The following is a 12,772-nucleotide window of genomic DNA, read 5'->3' as shown; positions in this document are numbered from 1 at the left end:
CAGTAAGTACAGAGATCCCATGGAGTAGGGTTTCCTCCATGGAGTATTTTTTACATGCATCTTATATTTCCTGATCACTTCTTTTCCTGTAAAACAGTCCTTTCTGTCACCTAACAAGTGCAAAGAGCTATGAGGTTTGTACAGTTTTTTGGAAAAGGAACATCCATTTTTCTGCCCTTTCCCAGAGATCTGAATGACAGATTTTGTCTCTAATGTCCAACTCCTGACAAGGGCTTACATAAATGCTCAATGTCACTTGTGTGAATACTGGACTACTCACATACTTTATATTAAGGCCATATATACTCTATGCTAAACTGTAGGTTTATTCAGTATGTACCATAGTGCAAGGTCACTAGTGTGCCAGAGATGAAGGAAGACTTAAAATGTGTGCAGAAAAGGTAACAAAGAGAAAGTAAGCTTTTTAAAATAACGTTTCAGCCCTTGTGAAAGATCAGTACCCTGTAAGTGTGTTTGTCGTTATATTTTTGCAGACATGTACACTGCAAAAAGACACATTTTACAATAGTTTTAAGGCTTTCTTCTACATTTCATTAATGCACTGTGAAAATGTGTGTCATTGTGTAAAATATCATTAGATTATAGTTCTCTGTCTTTTGTAGGTAGCTATTTTGAAAGTACTGCCAGAAACACACAGCACTCCCACAAATTGCCTTTTTTAAACTAAAGAACAGCTTTACAGATTCCCTTGACACCTATTAAGTATGAGCTAATACTGCCTCCATGCCACCTACTCACCATCTCAGCATCCATTCCATAGTTTTGAATGTCTGTACTTCTACATCCTACACCTTTTCTGTAAAATTAAAAAAAGAAAAAAGAAAAAAAGAGAAGAAGAAAGAGAGAAAGAACAGCTCCCTCCCATCCTTTCTTCTTCCTTCCAGGAAAAAAAAGGGAGGCCTGTAGCAGTAATGGAAGCTTTGGTAGTCATCAATGACAATTTTACTTAATCCTTTAAAAATGTGTCATTTTGAAAAATAACATTTTAAACCCTAATGCTTTTCTAATTAAAATAACTATGACTGTAATTCACAGATGGTTTACTTTTACAGGAGTCTGAATGACATTAAAATTTCAGACTCGGATGAGAGCACTTTGTAGTCCAGAAAGTACTGAAAAGTGAGTGCTTTACTGGAAGAACATTTTAACCTTTTTTTCCCCTAAGAAAGCAGGAAATATTTTGTGATTAGAGAAAAAAGCAGAATGAAGACAGGTGGCAGCCTCAAAACTGTTTTGATATCTGACGTATGGAATTCCATCATTTTTCAACATTATTGCTTTCACTGAACACCAGAACTGTACAGAGGGCAGTGAGACTAGCTTGTTCTTGGTCAGCTTCAGAGGGTGTCAGATTTAGCTCCAAGACAGCAACACAGATATCCAGCCATACTAATGTAATCCAATGTCTTATAGCAGTTTCTTCTATACATGCTTCTGTCTAGAGCTGTGCTCTCAGTAGACCTGGCATATGATGTAAAAACTATAAATAGCTTTTATTCAAATGTAAAAATGTATTTGTATTGACATTTTGTATTTCTTCATTCACTTAAAAATGATAGCAGGCTTCTACTAATGAAGTACATAGCATAAGTGATGCCATAACAACTCCATTTATATTGTTCCTAGGATGTAGGACAGGCGAAAGTAGTGCTAATGCTTAACATGTTCCCTAGCTAGCTCTGTGACTCTGCAATGCCAGAAACTTGTAGCTAAACTGACCATAAGCTTGAGCAATTGTCTGGACACTGATTTTGTGACTGCACACCGCAAAATGAATTGCAGCTGAATGATTAGTTAAGTTACGCATTTGAAATATAGCCTAGATGTGAGCAGTGTGTTGATTTTGAGACTAATTGAGAATGGGGTTGTTAGTTTTGCCATGAGCATTGCTAGTAATCAGGGCTTTTTTAAGGTTTCAGAGTGTAACTTTTCATCCCTTTTTCTGTCAGAGTACCATAGTATTGCCCTAGTAGAGCGGAATGTTTTAGAGACTTCTAATGAGGAGGTAAAGGGAGAAACAAGGATTTTGAGGAATGGAGGAAAAGAGGCAGGAATGAAGAAAAAGTAGATGATTTGGCATAGGCCTGAGACAGAGAGGGGAAAAAAGGCTCCAATGTGATTTAGAGGGTTTTTGGAAAGGCAAATTGGAGTCTAAAGAGAAATGTAATCAGAGTAAAAGAATATGATTTTAGTAAGTATTTGTATCCAGGCTTTGGTTGTCTGAGAGCTACTCAGATATAAATGGTAATTATAATAACTACATGATAATTTAATTAAAGTTAACCATATGAATAATAATTCAGTTATTCTTATAGAAGAATTCTGGATTTAAGGTGATGTGAGCAAGAAGATAGAGAGTTTAGTAGCCAAAGCTGTTAATACGGAAAGTTCAATAGGTGTTTCAACAAGATGGATGGAAAAAATAGTTGTTTGATGAGCAGTTATTACAGAATTTGCAGGGTTTAGTGACAGAGTAGATGTGGTAGGAGGGACTCAAGGTGGAGTCCTAGTGTCCTGGAAGAAAGTTGAATGAATGAATGAAAATAAAATACTTTTTGAGAAGAGAGGAGAAAATTGACATGGTTTGCTGGGAGAACAGTAAAAAGTTTGCTTGTTCATGATACAGGATTAGATGTCTAAAAGAGAAGCAAATTTAAACTGAAGAAGAAAGGGGTTGACCTCTTTTTATTAGAACCTTTTAATGAAATGAGGAAAAGAAGTGGGGACAAAAGGAAAGATTCCTGAGGAAATTTAGCAAGCCCTGGGAAAGAAGAAGATTCCAGAACAGATGATGGATGAAGAAGGAAGTCAGAGTGCTAAGACAGCCAGGCAAAGAGAGAGTTTGGAAAGCACAGGAAGAAAAGTGAAAACTTTTGTTGGAAGTCACTGGTCGAGAAAACGAGGATGAGAGTATGTCCCTAAGAGCAGAGTATGATAGCACAACGAGAGCTCAGTCAGATTGCCTCAGGTGAACATGAAGTTAAAAACTGGAAGGAATCACTCAAGATAATCTATTAAGTAAATATGAAGACATCATTTTTCCAAGGTAGCTACCGTTGTGGAAACATGATCTAGGAAAAGGTAGTATCATTCTGGAATAATAATTGATCTGTAAGAAGAAGGTTTATTCCAGAATAGATGGTCTGAATCGAGGAGCTACTCTGGAGTAGCTGTTATCCTAGTATATTTATGTAACTGCACAGTTTTCTAAAATAGCTGTTCCAGGCATTTTCCACCATGCAAAGAAAGCCGATTCCCTATTTATGAGTTTCTACAATGGCAAGACAAGTAAAATGTGTTTTTTATCACCTTGCCTTCACACACTTCGCAATAACACAAAAGGCCCATTTTATTGGGAAAAGAGATACTAACGGGGAAAAAAATAATCAGAAAGCATTCTATTTTTTCCATTTCTGTGCAAGTGATTTTAAATAAAAGACTAACAGTTGCACCATCATTGTCTGTCAGCTCAAACTTCAGAATCTGAGACTTTTAAAACATTTGATTCTACTCTGTAGGGTAGAGAGAAGGGATGCCAAGGGACAAAAATGTGCCCCAGTAATTTCTGAATTTTGTTGATGGAGTTTAGACATGATATATACATGTCCTGGCTTTCTGCAGTTCATCACTACTAGTGATGTACATCTGACAGTAGTATTTGGATTAAAAACAATTCATCGCAAAGGTGTGCAAATATGCCTGCTGATACCTGTCTCCCAGATCTATAATAAAAAAACCCGACAAACCAACAGTGGAGAAGGGTGGTAGGATAAAAGAATGAGCTTGTGAGCTGCAGACAAACAAGAGTTGGAATGAATTTCTGCCATTTCAGCCAGCCTTATATTAATTAATCAGTATGCCTATCAGCCATACAAAATTAATAGCTAGGCACAAGCTATAATCTTCACTGGATAGCACAGTTCTCTGATACCGGTCCTTTTATTTCCAGGAAATTAAGGGAGGTTTCTTCTACAGAATTCCTGAGAAGAATATGGTCTAAGAAAAGTTATTATTTGTCCAGTTTTCTCTTTTTAGAGTAGCTAGGTTGTGTGTGGTTTGGATTTTTTAACGGCTATTTGAAAGGAATGCTTTTGAAAATTGTACAGAAAATAATTTTTAAGGATTGGTTCACCATGTTCAGAAGGTATCAAATGGAACGTGATTTCTTTTGGTTTAACTAGCCAAATTTTCCTGGGAAGGGGGAAGAGCATCTAAGACCCTCAAGAAGTACATGAGTTAAACTAAGCAACTAATCAGTACAAGAATAAGTTCATACATTCAATCAATACTTAGGAGATTATTTTTCATACATTACTCCCTCTGTCTCTGACTTCTAGTCTTGATTCTAAAATGAGACCTGCAGCACAGCTTTAGCAAGCAAGGCCGGGAACTATGATTAATAATTTTATTGGACATTAGGAATCCTTCTCACTGATGGTAGTTTCTCCTATTCTCTAACTTGGGCTAAATTATTCCTCTTCCACAGATGGCAGCTATCTGTGACCATGTTCTGCTCCACGTGGGTTTATGGCTTGTCACCTTTCTCGTTGCCCACATCCCCCTGTTTTATAAAAGTCAAAGCGTATTTTCTATTACTTTGTCTTTCATATTAATGTAATCACATTCAGAATGCTTTTTTTTTCCCCTAACCTGTATTTAACTTGAAGATTGTAGTATTTCTTCTGGATGCTTTTGGGACTGAAGGGGGACTATGTGTCTGGCAGCTTGCTTATCCTTTCCAAATACATTTTTTATTCAACCAGGTGATACTACCTCTCTGTACAAGTATTGGCATTGCACTGTTCTTAAATTGCAGATCTTATCTCAACCCTTAGCTGGATTGCATGCATACTATCATTATTTACCTGTCATCGTTTTGGCCTTTTTTATTGATGGTGAATATTTCCCTGCTGTTTGTATTCTAGATAGGAGTCCGAAAAGTGTTTCTTAAGTACTGGCAAGCTGACCATCTCAATGACTTGTGCCTTCAGCTTCAGAAGAAAATTATAACCTGCCAAAAAGGTAACAATTGCAGAACAAGTATTCCTGAGCTGTCACTTTGTACACTGAGCAGAATACTGCATAACAAAAAATTTTTCTCCTCCTTGAATAGTTGCTGTATATTATACATTTCCCTACAGACATATTTCCAGGTAACTGCTTAAACAGATTTTTTAAAATGATATTAACATTGGCGATGCTTGCACTTTCTGTCTGTCAAAACAGAATTTTATGACAAACTGTTGACTGTAATTAAAACTTAGGAGATCCTGAATATTTCCTTTTCAAAGTGTGTTCAGTGATTTTTCAAGGCACTAATATCCCCTTTATCTTCGTGTTGCAAATCAAATAGCATAACAATTATACAAAATTGCAACGTGTTCAAATTTATCGACAGCAAATACAAAGCCATAACTTAATATGTTTAGTTGTCTTTACTTTCCCCCTTTTCTTACAGCTTTCATATTTGACTGCTACTTTTTATGTTTAGGCATTTTTCTCCCCCTTTTTTGCCTGCATTTTTACTAAGGTCATTACTGACATTTTTTGGCACATTTTAAAAAGGAGGCCTCCTAATTCCCTGTTACTTCTGTTCCGTTTCCTATCAAAATCTCAAATAACTGCTGCAAATGTGAATAATGCTTTGTTTGAAGAAGCTTCCTTCACACAATACATCATTTATCTAATTGGCTGATGTCTGCAACAATTCCCATTACCACCTTTTTAAAGGAAATTAAAAAGACAAAGACTTATCTTGGGTTGTTTTTTTAGTCAGATACATAATATTGCAGATTTAAGATTATATAAAGCCCTTCCATTTTTACTACCTGTTTTTCACTGTGAGCATATAGTGAAAAAGAGGAAACCGGGAGAGAACTTGAAGCAAGTGAAATCAAAAGAGCAGCAATTCAGGAACGGGTGTGGAGAGTGACAGTTTTCAGCTGCGCGTATGACTTGGGCCTGATGTCTTGTGCAAATCACCCTGTGGCTCTCACAGGTTCAGAAGAGCAACAGTGATTTATCCACTTTCACTTTTCATGCTGGCTTATCAAAGAAAGGAAATATTTACCTTTCAGAGTCCAATTTGCAAACAGAGTGCTTTAACATAATCCTACACTGAAATGTAAAATGTCCTCAGGAATGTCCATAATTTGCAGAGGAAGAGAAGACATCTTCCAAACCCTGCCTGAAGAATTAAGATGATAAGTCTTCTTGGCTCCTTACAAGAATATTTCTTTGGTTTTCTTCTAGCCCTCCTTAATTAGGCTAACTTGAAAAGTCATTTTCACCAAAACTATGTGTTCAACGCTTTTTTCAGAGCTATGGCTCATCTGCATGTTTCTTTACAGTCTTGGAAACCTGAGAAAAATTAGGAACTTGCATGAGTAAGGAGTAGCTAGACAGCCATTTCACAAAGCTAGCTCATAAAATAAGCTGCCCTTTGCAAACAGGTACAATTGCAAACCTGCACAATTAGCATGCCAAAGAGCTCTGGCAGGTTGGGAATAGGGTAGGTACTTGTCCATTGTTCTTATGTAATCCTAAAAATGGCATCCATAGACTTTCACAGTGGGATAGTGATGCTTAGCGAGTAATGGTATTGTCCTGCTGCATATCCACATTTTTCTCCCCTCACTCTTTGCCTCCAGGTGACTTTGGAAGTTAAATCTCTCGTGATAGCATATTGACAAATAGCTAAACTAGTCAATAATTTCTGTATCAGGCTTAAAATGTAATATCATATATATCCATATGAGGACTTAAAGGGAAAAGAGGTCTTGCCCCAAATTTTAATCAACTCTTTACCTCAGTCTTACCAGCAATCCCTTCAGCATTCCCATAAATTTAGGGGGAAAAACCCCAAACAAAACACACCAGATATGTCCTTTTCTGTTATCCTAAAAGTTAACTTACACAGGCAAATAAAGAGGTCAAGCTAAAGAGAAAGAATGTGTAGAAACACTTTTTATTTAAAAACAGATTTGTGATTTTAGGGACTGTCATATTTTTTTACAGATATGAGAACTACATCTGGGAAGTTTTGACCTTATTGAATTACCAAGAAAATTGTTTGTATCTCTAGGAGAGTCCATCATGCTGAAGTTCTTCCATCAGAGTTCATGTAGATTAGGAAATAACCTTAATACATTGTATACACAATAGTTAATAAATTTCTCACATAACCCAGATCCATGATCTACTTGAATTTTGATTATTCTGATCCTTATCCTTAGATTAACTGTAACAAAGTAGATATTTTTCTGCCCTATGAGGGCTAACCTCAATTATTTTAATTTGCATAAGTGAGAATTATTTTAGATGTACATAAATGAGGAGCAAGTTCAGAAGACAATCTTACTACCCATACAGGAGTAGATGAAACTGAGCACTAAAGGTATAGGAGATGACATTTCATTTTACAGCCCTTTTTGAGGTTATTAAATATTTTTTTTGGTCTGTGTTTTACTGAAGACAAATTATTGCAAATGTTCTCAATGAGAAGGAAATGTGATGAAATGTCCATGAAAATCTGAGCTACTCAGTTCATGAAAATGTGTGCAAAAGAAAAGAAGAGGGTCTGTCTGCCAACCGCTCTGACAAAACTTTCTGAACATTTCTTCAAAACATCTCAGTTTTGATAAAATTGCATAGTTCAGAGTAGCTGTACAGTCTCTGGATAGGTAGCTGTGCTGGATATCATTTTACTGGGCCATCCTAGCAGGGTACTCTCCATCATTCATGCCTGCTGACAGTCCTACCAAAAGATTGACTTCTGTCCTTTTCCTAACCAATCTCAGTGGTGTTACAGACTTTTTCTTTTTTTTTTTTTTTTTAGGTAAAAGTACATACATAGACACACATGCGCTTGTAAAAATATTACTTTAAAATACAGGCTATTTTACAAAATCAACCAGGATTTGGTGCTTAACCATTTGTGAAATACCTTATCTGCTCTGCAGCAGATAATTTTACAGAAAATACTAGAAGTGAAGGAACAACTTTTTGTTATTAAGCTCTTTTGAATTTTTCATATTTGTGAGCAGTGAACTCTGATAATGTTCTATGCATGTATTCATTACCTTTGCAATAGCAACATTATGGATTCAGACTCAGTAACATGTATATCCAGTGTGAGTACTCTCCTAAAATTGTCAATAACTGTACTATTAATTTCATTTTCAACTAAATTGCGTAAGTGCATTAATGCTTCAAAGCTTAAAGAAGTCAGATTTTACAGAATACAACTAGAGGGAATGAAAATGTCATGGCTGGCTGTGATTATAGAAATGTAAACCTTCAAAGTTGTCCATTATGAATAATCTTAAAGTACCTGAACTTGAATATTTCCAAACCCAGTGAATTTTGGATAGGAGCAGTATTAATATGTTAACATGAGCCTTGCCTATATTTCATCTGCTGGGCACTGAGCATCTCTAAAAAAAATTCTGATTTTAAATATCTAAACACGGACATAGAAGGTGATAGAAAATACTTCACATTGCCTTCAGGTTTAGCTGTTTATTTTATTCAATAACAATTAGATAACTAATTGCATCTTTCACTTCACTGTTTACATTTTTCTGTTAGATTAATTCAGCTTGACTCTTTGTCATTTAATGCTGTACTGCAGTGTTCCTAAGACTGAAACTTAATTCCATTGTTAAAAAGGCATACTGCATTTTAGCATTTTTTGTTGTTGTTGTTATTTTACAGTCTTTTAATATTAGCATTTTCAGTATTTTCCCCAAAACTCAAGCAAACATCTTGTACAGGGTATTGACTGCTGACTTCACTTATGAAAAACTTTCAGTTGACCAGAATGAGAGCAACCATAATAAGCAATGATGAAGTTTGACCTGTTTTTAATACATGTAAGTTGATGTACTGAAAATCAACAATATTTCAGGCAACAGGCGAATAATTCTAAAACAGGTTCTACCCTCTGAGATACAGAGCAGTGATTCTAGATCATAAAAGGATCAGGATTTTGTGGAACTTAAAAACCCACACACAAATAAAGCAGCTTTAGGTAGTATATTTCTTCCTTCTAAGCCAAAACATATGCTCAGAGAATATTCATATCCCTGTTGCAGTTGGAGTGATTAAATTGGTGCCAAATTCGTCGTGGCCACAGAGGTCAGCTCCCTCTGCCTTGTGTTTCTGCTCAGCTGGGTATTTCTGAAAATTCAGGGGACTAGGTGGCTTTTAGGTTGGGTAGAATTTGTTGTAATGAATATACATACTTAGGAAAGTAGTACAGAAAGCTGTTATAGAAGATACACCAAAATCTTCTCCCAACATAAGGCTGACAAAGAGTGTGAAAAATAGTCCTAATAGATACATAAAGCTGACGCAATGCAGATGAAAATTTTAAACTGGAAAATGCAGACATGATGTGACAGATACAGTTGAGGAATTTGCATTAAATTAATTCTTTTTGCTGAAAGGAAATGAGCAACAAAAAGTCTTTAAGTCAAACTAAAAAATCTTCTGTCTGTTTTTTGATTTTGATTTTCTGTAGGTACACTGAAATATTAAAAGCATTTTTTAAAGTTGACCAAAAGGAATTGATCATTTAATTACTACTGCATTCAATGCAACAATAACTTATTCAGGGTTTTATTATGAAACAAACGATCTTTTGATCTTTATGGTGTAAATGTGTGCTTTCACAGTCTGTAGCATACATCTAAGTTTCCAGTTGTAATGTAGTAAAAAATAATGTTCAATGAAAGGAAACATTTTGAGTTGTGATAGCTCAAATGTGTGAATTAATTTACTGTCAATTCTTTTAAGCATTGGCAGTAGAAAACAGAAAGAGTTCCATTTTAGTATGTTATTTACATGCCATCACATTTCTTTCATTCTTTTTATAAGATGTTGACTGAACTTGATTTGCTTGTGTTTACAGCAGAATACACAGTAATATTAAGATATTCATCAATTAATTTGTTGTCTTTCATTGGTCCATATTTTCTCCTTCTGTTATGGTAGTTGTAAGAGGATTTCTAGCTCGCCAGCGCTTGTTACAGAAGATGAGCATCAAACAGCAAGAGGTCACCTCAATCAAAAACTTCTTGCAGAATGCTGAGGACATAGGACTGAAAACATATGATGCCTTGGTCATTCAGAATGCTTCTGACATTGCTCGGGAAAATGACCGGCTCCGCAATGAGATGAACACTGCTTACCACAGAGAAAAGCTAGAGGCTAGAAACAGACCAGAAGAAGGCCACAAAAGGTAAAATGAGAAAACTACTGTGAAGAATTAAAGCGTTTCTTCCATTTTAGTGATTTCCTTCCATACTTAGAAAATCATAGAAATGAGTGAGGAATTGCAAGAGAATTCTCAACTATATATTCAACCCAAATCAACGTTAGGCTCTATTTTTTCCTGTATATCAGGAAATTAAGACTAGAACTTTAAGGACACCCCTAATATCCACTCAGGGGACACTGAGCTTGATAGGAATTTATTCAAGTCTCTGAGGCATTTTTTTTACAGCAATATTTTTTAATTCTACATTAAATAGATTATAGCTGAACTTTCATCAAACCAAACCAAAAAAAAAAAAAATCACCTATTTTTTTCACAAAATTCCAATGTTAGGAAATTGCCAAGAGAATGAAAAACAGCTAGGAAGGCACTGAAACACAACGAGGTCCTGACCAAGAAATCCTAATTATGCATTGAACTAGGTAGATTGATTGTGAGGAGAATTCTTCCATCTTATTTAGAAACTGGCAAATGTTTTTTGTTTATATTCCATCAGAGTTTTCAGGAGTACCTATTTTCCAAATCCAGCAAATGCTGGAGGTCCTTTCTCTAGGAACTGAGTCCCTGATCTCTTTTCTCTCAGACAGCTGAATGAGCAGAGGTAGCATTTACAGGTAGTAGGTGTGTCTTTATAGCAGGAATGTGTCTATAACTTGCTGGACATATAAATGTTTATTTTTCCATAGGAATTTAATTTTCATCCAGAACAACTCCCTTTGCTTTCATTGCTTTTGTCAGTGACTTTTATTAAAGTGAAAATGGCAGTGCATCTGCTTAATTAGCTTCAAATATCCCAGTGATTACATACTGGAGGAAATGCCTTTGTAGGAAAGACTGTAATTAAACATTACAGTGAAAACAAATTATCCACTGAGCACCATGCTTTCATCTTTAGCTATTTCATTTACTACATGGGCAGCTGGCTGTATCCTGTGCATGAATTCCAGCTCTGCTAGTGATTTGCCATGCAGAAATGCAATTTTAAAAAAAACCAAATGCTCGGGGATTTCTCTGTAAAATGATGGTGTAGACATATTCTACCTAATACATTACCACTCTAAGTTAAAAGGTTTTCAATATTTTGGTTTTTGGAGGAATTAAATGTTAGAAGATTTTTTAAAAAAAATCAATCTGTTGGAAGCAGCTGATAAACATGATTTCTCAATAAGTATGGCTATAATAAAAAAAGGAGAAGATTGGAATAAGTAAAACTCAAAAACTGTGATTGAAATAGCTAAACATAATGTCATAATTAATATTATTAAAATACTAACAAATAATCTTAAACAGTAAGATATATAGATATCTGGGTGGAATTATTCAAGCAGCCAATGGAGACAGTTAAAAAGGTCATCTAATATTTTAAAGATTTGCATTACCTAAATAGAATTTATAGTTGTCTTTTTAGAAAATAATGATAAAGGCTCAGCATTTGCTGCCTCAGTAACTTTCTATTAAAATGGATTTCCCAGAAATTATCATTCAGATTGAAAACCCAGCTTTTGATTGTGTGCAACAATCAAAGTGTGAACAATTCATTCAGTGAATGTCTGATCAACAATATGAAACTGCTTAAGGAAGGCTGCATTTGCGTGAAAAAGGGCCGGTGTCCTGATTTATCATGAAACAGGAAATGGAAGAATGCTAGCAGCTTGATCTGGGTTTGTTTGTCACAAGATTACTACACACATCCTCTTGACACAGCAGGGGAGTTGCGAGATTGTTTACCAAAAAGCTGTTGTTATGTTTGCATGAACAGGTTCATTGTTATTGCTTGAATAATGCATCTGGGCCTCTTTTCTGTGTTTTCAGAGCTGAAGACAAGGGTGGGAAGGTCTCTGAGGACAGCTTCACCGGCTGTCGAACGCCTAAGCACTTTCACTCCAGCTCTGTCCCTGTCCCCACGGCAGTGGACAGCTTGGTACATTCTGTGGCTGGGTCATCCATCAGATCCCCCTCCCTGCACTCTGTGTTTAGCATGGACGATAGCAATAGCCTGCCATCACCAAGGAAACAGCCTCCTCCCAAACCAAAGAGGGACCCCAACACACGACTCAGCGCTTCATACGAGGCTGTTAGTGCTTGCTTGTCGGCAGCTTCTAAGGAAACCGCTAATGAAGGTTAGGCATAAAGAGAGAAACAGTCGCGAATGCTACTCTAGGCTATTGATTTATTCTTTTCACTCTGATCCTTTTAAATCCAGTCAAGCGCCTTTGAAAAGTCCTGCTTCCCTGAAATATTTCAGTGGCAGTAAATAAAATTAGCCAATTTGTCATTTCTTTCCAAATCAGCAAATAATACTCATGTGTTCTTATTGCCTAGTTTGTCAACAACCAACACCTATTTGCAGAACTCCTCTAGAGACAAATGATCTGTCAGCTCAAGCTATTCTACCCCAGTGACCATTTTATTTCACTATTTAAACTGTATGTTAGAGTATCTTGCATCACTAAAAAAGAATGCTAGACTCTT

General features: G+C 36.0%; 1 protein-coding gene across 3 annotated transcripts in view; it reads left to right on the top strand.

The window, feature by feature from the left end:
* MYO16 (myosin XVI) overlaps positions 1–12,772 on the top strand; it is a 412,120-nt gene that overhangs the window by 349,897 nt on the left and 49,451 nt on the right. For all 3 annotated transcript variants that reach the window (XM_055802518.1, XM_055802516.1, XM_055802517.1), the window contains 3 exons: positions 4,947–5,043; positions 10,018–10,264; positions 12,113–12,420. In XM_055802518.1, coding sequence (XP_055658493.1) covers positions 4,947–5,043; positions 10,018–10,264; positions 12,113–12,420 — 652 coding nt within the window. The remainder of the gene's footprint in view (positions 1–4,946; positions 5,044–10,017; positions 10,265–12,112; positions 12,421–12,772) is intronic.

This window comes from Falco peregrinus, chromosome 4 (genome assembly GCF_023634155.1).
Source record: "Falco peregrinus isolate bFalPer1 chromosome 4, bFalPer1.pri, whole genome shotgun sequence".
NCBI classification, from domain to species: domain Eukaryota; kingdom Metazoa; phylum Chordata; class Aves; order Falconiformes; family Falconidae; genus Falco; species Falco peregrinus.
The sequence above is the reverse complement of the archived record's forward strand: the minus strand, read 5'-3'. Positions and strand labels throughout refer to the sequence as shown.